The 11,234-nt window shown below is 39.2% G+C and overlaps 1 protein-coding gene across 2 annotated transcripts in view; it reads right to left on the minus strand.

The window, feature by feature from the left end:
* Nucleotides 1-11,234, minus strand: part of Crebbp (CREB binding protein) — a 155,059-nt gene that overhangs the window by 55,085 nt on the left and 88,740 nt on the right. For both annotated transcript variants that reach the window (XM_008846197.1, XM_017801517.2), the window contains 2 exons: nucleotides 5,707-5,947; nucleotides 4,283-4,396 (listed from right to left, as the gene is read on the minus strand). In XM_008846197.1, the coding sequence (XP_008844419.1) occupies nucleotides 4,283-4,396; nucleotides 5,707-5,947 (355 nt within the window). The remainder of the gene's footprint in view (nucleotides 1-4,282; nucleotides 4,397-5,706; nucleotides 5,948-11,234) is intronic.

Below are 11,234 nucleotides of genomic sequence, written 5' to 3' on the forward strand. Positions count from 1 at the left end.
AAGGAAGGAAGGAAGGAAGGAAGGAAGGAAGGAAGGAAGGAAGGAAGGAAGGAAGGAAGGAAGGAAAATTTAGGAGAATCCTTAAGGCTGTTATCAGTGAAGACAGTGACAAATTCAGGAGTTTCTGCTTAGCATACTGATTGCCCAAGATGCTGATTTCCACAAATTCTTAATTTATATATATATGTATAAGTGTTATGCACAAATATACATACGTGTGTATACATCTTAAGTTATTTTTAAATTATTAACATGATTTTAAACTTACATAGGAGTTATAAAAATAGATTTCCTGTGTACCCTTCATCCACATTCCCCTTTACTTAACTAAAACATCTGTCAAAATTAAGAAGTTAATCTTGTTATAATGCTATTAATATTAACTAAAGTAGGGAGCTAAACGTAGACATTTTATTAGTCTTTTTACCAGCATCCTCTTAACTGTCCTGGATCCTGTTTTGCATTCAGTAGTTATGTCTCCACATAGTCTTCCAATCTGTGACAGTATCATAAGGCAATACCTGGTGCTATAATGTATTTCTGGTGTTGTTTACATTGAGCACTATGCTAAAGTGGTGTCTGCTAGGACTCTCTACTGTAAGTGTACCGTATTTTCCTTTGTAATTACTAATTATTTGCTAGAGATACTTTGAGACTATGCAAATGTCCTGTTTTTGCTTCAAATCTGCCCTCCTTTTGCTATGTGTTGGCAAGTTACTACTTGATCTGCTTGTGGCAGTTACTACTGTGGTGTTCAGATGGCTATTTTCTATTTCTCTCATTTCTGCTACATATACTAAATGGAATTCTGTAAGAAAGAGTTGTGGCTTCTGGATTTATATTTTTAATTACAATGAGATATGAAGGATAGCATATCCTTAACTTAGCTATAAACCATGTTACAATGATTCCAGATACCAATATCAAAGAAAGCTAAGTTGGCAACTTGTCTTTGAAAATGTAATGAATTTAAGAAGGAAAATAGTATTTATGATTTGTAAAATTTGTTCAGCTTTTGACTTAATACTGACTTGAAACTGAAGTCAATTTTCTTTTAAAATTTCACATCTAGATTTTTTAAAAGTGTTTATATTACTTTGGAGATCATTTTTGTCAAAAATCTTACGTAAAGTTACCTAGACCTTGAAAAAAAAAAAAAAGTCAATAATGTTATCCTAGCTCATTATTCATGGAATTAACATTGTATAAGTATGAACTTAACAATAGGGTTGGTTATTTATTTTCATTTTGTCTCTGAGTATTTTGCCTACATGAATGTTAAGTGTACCCATGTCATGAAATGCCCACAGAGGCCAGAAGAGGGTGTTGGATCCCCTGAAACTGGAGCAGTTAGCTGCCATGTGGGTCCAAACCAGGGTCCTCTGTAAAAGCAACCAATGCTCCCATCCTCTTGAGTTGTCTCTCCAGCCCCAGCTTTTTGTTGTTGTTGTTGTTGTTTTTAACATGGCCTGGCAATGAAGTCCAGGATGGCCTAATATTCACAACCATCCTGCTTTAGCTTCTTGAGTACTAGGATGCCCAACTACACTATTTTTTTTTTTTAAGTCTCTACTCAATCTAGTGGAAGATGCGAGTATAGGGTCTGATTCACATTTTTCTCAAGTTCCTAAACTAGGATTCACACATCACAAACACAATTGTCTTTAACAAAGAAGAAACAAGTTTAAAGAAGGACACTGCTAAAACTCTCTCACTTATGACATGAAACACCTATAGTTACAGGTATAGAGCCAACAGACTACACCCCAACAGAAATGTAATTTAAGAAGCTTTTAGGCTGGGGTGATGGCTCAATGATACAGTAATGTGTTTGTTGCACAAGCACAAGAAGCTGAACTCAGATCGTTAACACGTTCCTATAAGACCCAGGTGTGGTGATGTGTGCTGATAATCCCAGTGCTGAGGGTCAAAGACAGGTGTTATCTCAAGAACTCACTGATCAGCCAATCTAGGCAAAACATTGAGCTCCAGATTCAGTGAGAAACTGTCTCAAAAAATAGGGCAGAGTGATAGAGGAAGACATCCAATGACCTCTGGTCTCCACATGCTCATATATAGGCAAATGCACCTGGCAACACATGTGTGCACACACATGAGCAATAAAAACAAAACAAAACAAAAAACTTTAAAAAATAAGTGCTTTCATTATTTTCTCACAAAAAATACCAAAACCTTGTGCAGAGATAATCTGAACTCTTCCTGTGACTTTATGTTATCAAATTACCCTGGTAGCACCTCACATTATGACTAGTAGAAACACTGTGGTTTACCACTTGAGAGAGCATGCACCAAATCAATTTCACAACACATAGCCAGTTACAAGGATGTTTAAAAAAAAAAAACAAAACTTTTTTTTCTTTCTTTTTGAACAAAAACCACATATTTACTAAAAAGAGAATCATAAAAAGTTTCTAATTTTCTTAGCAGTACATATTAAACCCCCAGAAGATCCCAGAAGTCACACCCCTAAATTAAGACTGAAATTCTAGCTCATTATTCAGGGAAATTAATATTGCCCAAGTACAAACAATATTTCAGCATTTAAGAGCTTATTACCAAAATACATCCTAAAGCAAAAAAATTTAACCATTACCATATACTAATTCAAAAAGGAGTTTTATAGTAACTTGAAGGAAAAATGACTTTATTTCAGTAAGTACTGCCCCAAACATATGGTTCTATAAGACTCAGCATCCTATAACTTCATTTTATGTAAGAGATGCTCAGGAAAATCTTGTATTACAAATTCAGAGGCTAGGGAGATGAGATGACTCAGTAGGTAAAGCATTTGTCATGCAAGTGTGAGGACCTGAGTTAGAATCCCAGCACCCATGTGAACCCAGGCACAGGTACGTGTAATCTCAGTGCTCCTATAGCAAATTAGGAGATGGAGATAAGAATTCCTGGAAGAGCACAGGCCTGGTATATATAGCACAAAAGCAAAGACAAAGAGACCTTGTCTTAAGACAAGGTAGAAGGTGAGACTCAAAGCCCAAGGTTGTTCTGACCTTGATCACAAATTGTGGCAAGTGTCCAAACTCACACACATGAATATGCATATACATGCCATATACACAAATTCAAGTACAATCAAAGAATAATTTAAATGATCGAGGAAACTGACTTTAAAAAACAAACAAAAAAACCTTATTGTAGGCAGAAAAGGTAACAAGCCCTAGCACCCTGCTGTGCGAGTCAGCTCATGGGATAGAGAGGTAGTCATAAGAGGAGACCCCCAAAGCCAGCAATGGCACAGCATTCCATGGTATTCCTGGGATCAGAGTGATTTGCCATGTTTCTCTGTACCACTCATGGCCAACCAGGAAGAAAGCAGCACATGTTCCCTAGGCAGTGTTGGGGCCTGCAAAAATGAACAAGAAGCATGAAGAATGCATACTTAGAACATAATCTGGAAGGAGGAAAAATGGTACATGAGATGTTGCAAGATGAAGAAGACTGCCATCCTGAAAGATCACAAAGTGAGGACATGGCTCCAGCTAGAGGATGACATGGGTCCAAGGGTACTTCCTAGCTGACCAAATAAGAGACACACCCAAAGACCACCATTTAGCCTCTGAAATGACAGAAAAGGGCTTAAAATTGAGAAGGACCATCATCCTTCTTACTGCTCTGATGCCTAAAAACAGCAGGGACCAGGAGCCACATAAGGCCTCCTGATGAACAGTGATCATCGCAGAACCAGTCAGTCACATCAAGGACTACACAAATGACTGGGAAGACAACAACATGGTGAGTATGAGCAAGAGGTGTCAGTTCTGGGGCAGAGACTCCAGTCTGAAGCTCAATAAATTGTTAGAGTGGCAGTTCTGGGAAGTACATCTCAAGAGGAAGAACAAAGCTTCACCAAGGTCTCTAGGTAAGATTTTAAGACTGTCCCAGCCTAACAGGGACTTTATAAAAAAGGTACCCCTCAATCACAGCATTTAAATCCTCATTATCTATAAGAAAATACCAAGTCTTCATGTCAGCTATTTGATGAAAGCCACTTGCTGTTTTGCCCTCCTTCAAGTATATGTATAAAGGCTGATGGAGGTAAACGTCAACAGCTCAATATGGCCATATTACAAAGTTCACTGGAAGCCCATCGACCCTCTGAGCTTAGCTGTATCTGGCCCTACTGGCCCTACCTCAGCTAGCACTCTGCGCTGGTGACCTCTGCCCACTCTGCCTACTCTCAGCATCTTCTTTAGAATAGCTTCTAGTCTCATCTCCAAGCTTCTCTGTCCCCGTGCTCACTTACTTTGTTGGTTTCGCTTGTCACTGGCATTTTTCAAAGGGAGGCAAACAGGACAGTCATGTCGTGTGCAGTTCTTCCAATGAGAGATGATTTGTCGTGAAGATGCACAATGGGCAACTATGACCAGAAAAACAACGAGATGTTATTTTTCTATCCAAATCGTCACACTTTCAATCACACCTAAATTATAATGCCAGATACCATTAAAAAAAAAAATGGTAACAAGTGTAACTGTAACACAGTACAGGCAGTTCTTAACTTACAAACAGGCTGTTTTCCAAAAAGTTTGTAAGTTGACTGTCAGTAATTCCAATAAAAAACTTCCATAGAAGTAATGTTATGAATGATGAGTGATTAAAGATCAGCCCACAAAATAGGAAAAAAACAACCCCCCCAAAACTACTCAATCTGAAACACTAAGCAACTACAATGAAAAATAGAACAAATATAGTTCTGCAATGTCACTATTTAAAATAAAAATGTTAGATTATATATAAGGATGAAACTAGCTAAGGATTATAGTTGAAGAACTACAGACAGAGAAGCAAATGAGAAGCCTGCAGAGATTCTGAAAGGGATCTTAGGAGCTTTGTAAAGCACTTAAACGTAACTGACCCTGAATATTCTCAATCTTCATCCTCGAAAGTCTAAGCTTACCCTGTTCTGTGTTACCACCATCATCAGGGTTACTTTGTGGACTCACAAATGTCACAATGGGAGAGAGGGAGATCAAGGAGTATTTTCCCCAAGGTTTATGAACACAAGAAAGAAGAGAAAAAAGAGAATAAAGATTTTAGGAAAGCATGGCTGTTAACAGGAAACATTTTCTTCAGTGGAACTGAGGGGTATGGTAGAAGAAAGGAAAGGGGGCACATGATGTGCCTAGAAATGACAAGGTACAGAGTTTCCCATGTCACTGCAAGTCACCCAGGACAATCTGAATGTCATCAGAGCAGGCTCAAGACATAAGGCAGTAGAGTAAGGCAGTAGGCCACTGCTGGTCTGAGTCCATGAAACAACCAGAAGATAGATGCTGGGGTACAGGGAATGGTGTGTGCCTGCCTATGTGTGTGTGCTAGTCATTGTCCCAAAGATAACCACAATCTAGACATTTACAAGGAGTGTTCAACAAGTGACAGAAGTCTTCCATGAAATGAAAAAGAGGAAAAGAACAAACTCAGGGCAGAGCCTCATGCAGAAGAAGTTCAAAGTAGCAGAACATCAAATTGCCTATATCCCCAACAGGTGAGCTTTTCAGACACAGCTGAGTGTCAGCTGCAGGGAAGGTGGAAACAATATGTTCTAGACAACATCAAAAGAAGGCCAGCACCAAGGCTGTCCAGCATTTCAATCGCCAGAGTTGCTGAAGAATAATAAAGGCCAATTCTACCCTAGTCACCACCACTAGTTCAGAAAAGGGCACTTACCTTGGCAGGCTTTCCCAGCCTGGCAATGCGTCATGTGATTCAAAACATTTTTCATGGTTCGACAATGTGGGAGTGAGCAGGCCCGAACCTCTCCGTTTGCTTGTTCTCGTCTCTGACATTTATGAGCATGAAGCAGTAGAACCAGCTGCTGCTGTATCAGTTTGCGTTTCTCGGGATCTGCAGTGGGGCCTGTTGCAATTGCCTGTGTGGGTACAATTCCCACTGATGTTTGCAACTGGGACTAAAATAAAACAAAATAACAAAAATATTTTATTAAGCTTTTAGGGTTTCAATTCATGTTCTTTAATTATTCCTCAAACAAATGTGAAAGCTAATGAACAACACTGGTCAGAGAGGAGATTGGTATAACTCTCTTTAATCCACCAATGACTTTACGAAGATCCCTAAACACAAAAATTAACCAAACTCAGATGTAAAGCTGATTCAAGTTCACTTGAATACAATTCATCAACAAGAAAATGACACTTACTCTGAACTACAGTAACTCAAACCCCATAATACAAGTCATCAGTGGAAAAGCTGTGTGACAGTAGGCTGAGCCACAGGATGCTGCTGTTTGTGTAGGTCCCAAAGAGTCATACTTTGGTAATTTCATATAGTTCAACCTAAGTAAAAAAACTGCCAAGGCTTGGTGAATTGCAGCATACTACCCATATCTGAGGAGGTGAAAAGACTCAGAGACAAGTTTTATTTGGTAAGACTATGTACAGCCTTGCATGCTATGTACTTCATCATCTCACACTCACAGACAGTACATGCACAGCTTGATTTCACTGGGGTCACTGCCTTTAAAAAGGAAAAATACGCTGGGCGTGGTGGCTCACGCCTTTAATCCCAGCACTCAGGAGGCAGAGGCAGGTGGATCTCTGTGAGTTCAAGGCCAGCCTGCTCTCCATAGTGAGTTCCAGGACAGCTGGGGCTACAGGGATACCTTGTCTCAAAAAGATATCCAGAACAATTTTAATGCTTTGTCTTAAGAAGTTCTGCCTTAAAATCTTCACTCAGACATATGACAGTGAATTTTTTCAAAAAATGGTCACCTGCAAAAACTACAGAAAAAGCTGGTTTGCCTTCATCTGTCTGAAACAAGTCTGACAAGCATGCCTTGTAACTAAGGAAAACAAAAAAAGATGGCCTATTGGGCCTTATTCTTTACAAATGCTCATCACAAAAACTTAGAGGTTTACAAAGTAAGAGAAAAATATGTTTCTAATATATACTATAAAATCCACAGATCAGGAATTTCTAATCCTTTTAAAGTACTCTGATTATTCCCAGCTTGACTCCCTAACACTCATTTACCTCCTCGAATATTTTTATCTAAGAATCATGGGGAGCCAGCAAGATGGTTCAGTCGGTAAAGGTGCTAAATGACCTGAGTTAAATACCCAGGACCCACATAGTGGAAGGAGAGAATCAACATGCAAGTTGTCCTCTGATCTCCACAGATGCACTGTGGCATATACACCCACCTACACTCTCTGTCTGTCAGTCTCTCTCTCTCTAAAAAAAATCAATCAAGCAATCAACCAATAAAATACAGATTTTTTAAAGATAATCATAATTACATATTTTCAGTTAGGAGTAAAAGAATATGGTCTTTGTGTGTGTGTGTGTGTGTGTGTGTGTGTGTGTGTATGTGTATGCATGCATGAACGCACATGTATGAAGGGTTAGGTTGACGTTGGGTGTCTTCCTTAATTGCTCTCTACCTTATTTTATGAGTCAGTGTCTCTCACTGAACTTGGAGCCCTGGTTTTTTTTAGACTGGCTGGTCAGTGGGATCCAGGGTTCCTTCTCTCTCTGCCCCACCAGCCCTGGGGTTACAGTGACTGGCTTTTAAAAACATGGTGCTGGGAATCTGAACTTGGGTACTCATGCAGACACTTTACCAATTAAGTGATCTCCTAAGCCCTGACTGGTCCAATTTTTACAAATGACTCAGAAGTATAGAGGCAGATTTAACATCCTCTCTCAGGATAGTGTTCAGGGAGCCAAAAGGGCAACAGAGAACTTGCCCTGGGATCCATCAGAAGAGTTCTTCAGCCTCTCCCAACTTATATATCCAGTCCCCACTGCCCAGGCAGGCACCAAGAATATAGGGAAAGTACCTAGACGGGAACTTCCCTTTAAAGCACCTAATACTACTGGCAAGGTAAAAATACTTGTAGCAAAAGCATGAGTATGTGAGTTCAACCAATTCCAAAGTAGAAGGAACAAATCTGACTCCCAAAAGTTATCCTCTGACCTCCACACATGTATCATGACATAGTATGCCCATATTCACATGAGAACATGCATGTGCATACGTGCATATACACACAAATATATAGTGACAAACTTTTTAAAATATTGCAAATAACAACTTTGTGTTGTTTCTCAAAACCAATCCACACACTTTATACAATTTTGTTTTTACAATAGCCAAGAAATATTTGAAAACTAGTAAAAGTGGAGATTTATTTACCTACAGATATTTTAAGGATTTATTTCCTTTTTAATTATGAGTATGTCTGAATGTGGACATGATCATGTGGGTAGGGCACCTGTGGAAGCCAGAGGCCTTGGATCTCCCTGGAGCCAGAGTTATAAGCAAGTCAACTGATGTGGTTGCTGGAGACTGAACTTAGGTCCACTGTAAGAACAGTATGTGCTCTTAACTGCTAGCTACCTCTCCAGGCCCTAGCTTTAGATTTATACAAATGCACACATGGCAGTGCATAATAAAGGTGATGATCATTCAAAACTAGAGAGTGGAAAGATCAATCTTTGATTTCTGTTCTCCCAAATTCAAAACTAAACTACAAATGAGACAAAGGTTTGTTTTGTTTTAATATTTTTGTGTGTGTGTGTGTAGGAGCGTATCGTCTGCATGTATGTGAGGGCACCAGTGTCATGCAATGCCATGGAGGTCAGAAGAGGGTGTCAGATTCCCCTGGAACTGGAATTAAGGATGGTTCTTAGCCACCATGTGGGTACTGGGAATTGAACCTGGGTCCTCTGCAAGAGCAGTCAGTGCTCTTAACTGCTGAGCCATCTCTCTAGCCCCTAAGTAGGTTTTTTAAAAAAAAAAAAAAAAAAAAAGACTAAGGGAGTTGAAGAGATGGTTCACTGGTTAAGAGTAGTGGCTGCTCTTACAGAGGACCCAAGTTTGGTTCTCAGCACTCACATGGCAGCTAATAACTGTAACTCCAATTCCAAGGGCTCCACAGTATTGCACAACATGGGTGCACTTACATACATATAAGCAATACACTCATACACATAAAATAAAAAATAATAAACATTTGTAAAGGATTGTTTAATCCTCTAAACTATAAAAGATGTTAATTTTTTGAATATTGGAGTAACAAAGCCTTCTTGTTCCAAGTGTGGTGATTCATACCCATAATCTCAGCACTCAGAAAGCTGAAGCAAAAGGATCACTTTGAGTTCAAAGCCAAGTTGAGTAACAAGTGAGTTCTAGCCTCAGCCACAGAATAAGACACTGTTTCAAAGAAAGAGGCAAAGCAAGACCATAGACAGGACTCTGCAGTTAAAGTGCTTGACACACGAGCAGGAGGACTGGAGTCTGGAACTCAAGAACCCACCTAAATGCCAAACAAGCATGGCAGCTTTCCTATAATTCCCAACTCAGAAGGTGGAGACCAAGGATCCCCAGAGCAAACTGGCTAACAAGACTAGCCATATTGGAGAACTCATGGTTTGATTGAAAGACTCTGACAAAGAGTAAGGTGGAGATCAAGGAAGCACAACATGAGTACACATACGCATGAACACTCATAAATACACCACAACACATATTTATGCATGAAAAGAAAAAGGGGAAAAATAAGAATAAAGTAAAAGTCAACACAAAGAACGGGAGAAAATAACTGTCAAGCATAAATCTGATAACAGTTTGTATCTAAAATATATTTTAAAACCCTCTTATAACCCAGTAATAAAAAGGCAATTAAAAAATGCAGACACAGATAGCAAGCTATGCCCACTGTTGCAATAGTGGCAAGAATATTATCAAAGTAACCAAACACTCTCTAATGGGATTTAAGGCCCTCTTCATAGGATGGAACCTATAACTGACATTGATACCAGGTTTAGGAACCTGAGGCTAGACAGGGCACAGGACACAGGAGAGAGCCTAATACTAATTTTCTACTAAATAGTTATCATATTAAACTAACTCCTAATGAGTTACTGTTATGACCACAGACTAATGCATTCTCAACTCTCACCAGATTACTTTCTTTATGCAGCAGATGGTGATTAACATAGAAACTCACAACTGGCCAATGTGTCCAGAAGAAGAGGCTACAGAGTACTTATCCCTGAACAGGACCCCTATATCAAACTTCTGCCTCCCAAGGCTCAGGGATCATTGTGGAAGAAGGGGCAGAAAGTTTTTAAGAGCCAGAAGTGGTAGACGACTATAGGGAGTAGTTTTCCAGGCAGCTGGTCAGTTACTAATATGAACTCATAGTATATGGCGACAGCATGCACAAGTCCTATGCAAGTTCAAACTACACAAAATCCCAGCATAGACATGGGGATGTGGATAAGAAATCCCAATACAAACCAAGCAAATTTTGGCAATCGATAGCTGCCAGGAGGAAGAAAGGCAGTCTCTTTCAAGGATGGGACACTTGGTAGGTTAACTAGGCTCCAGAGGATGGACCCACACTGAAGGACATTTAGGGACACAAATTAGACTACAGGCCCTTCATATACAGACACAGACACAGACACAGACACACACACACACACACACACACACACACACACACACACGCACACACTAGAGTACATTAAATTGGGCGGGGCAATAAGGGGATGTGTGGATAGGAAAGGAGGATCTAAATGCCATCAAATTATTTTGTATGAAAATCACAAAATTCATTTTTAAAAAAAATCAAAGTCAGAGGAAAAACCCAAAAAATGAAGATTTATGATAAACATTTCTCTTAAAAAATAAAGTTAGAAAAAAATGGGCAAAGTATGTGAATAGATATTTCTCAAAAGATATACAAATGATCAATACACACATGAAGCATTACTAACCATTACATTGATCTCTTAAATCAATGCTTTAAGAGATATCACTTCCTACACACCAAGACAGCCATAAGCAAAAAAGACAGGTGCTAAACAGCAGCAGCAATAATAGAGAAGAGGATGTGGAGAAACTGGAACACTCACACCACTGGCGAGAATATGAGATGGTATGACTCCTTTGGAAAACAGTCTGGTAGTTCCTCAACATAGAAGCACCACATGACCCCACAATTCCACTCCTAGGCATAAACCCAAAAAAGTTAAAAAAGACATGTGCATACACAGACATGTAAAAAGAAAATGTTCACAGGAATATTATTTACAATAGCCAGAAACGTGAATAACTGGCAAAGGGAAAAATAAAATGTGACCTATTCAAAATGAACTGCTTTCTAACCTTAAAACAACTACAATATGAACTCTGAAAACAATGCCATGAAAAAGGCCAGCACCAA

The sequence above is a fragment of the Nannospalax galili genome, unplaced genomic scaffold, assembly GCF_000622305.1.
Source record: "Nannospalax galili isolate Female #2095 unplaced genomic scaffold, S.galili_v1.0 scaffold471, whole genome shotgun sequence".
Lineage (NCBI taxonomy): Eukaryota > Metazoa > Chordata > Mammalia > Rodentia > Spalacidae > Nannospalax > Nannospalax galili.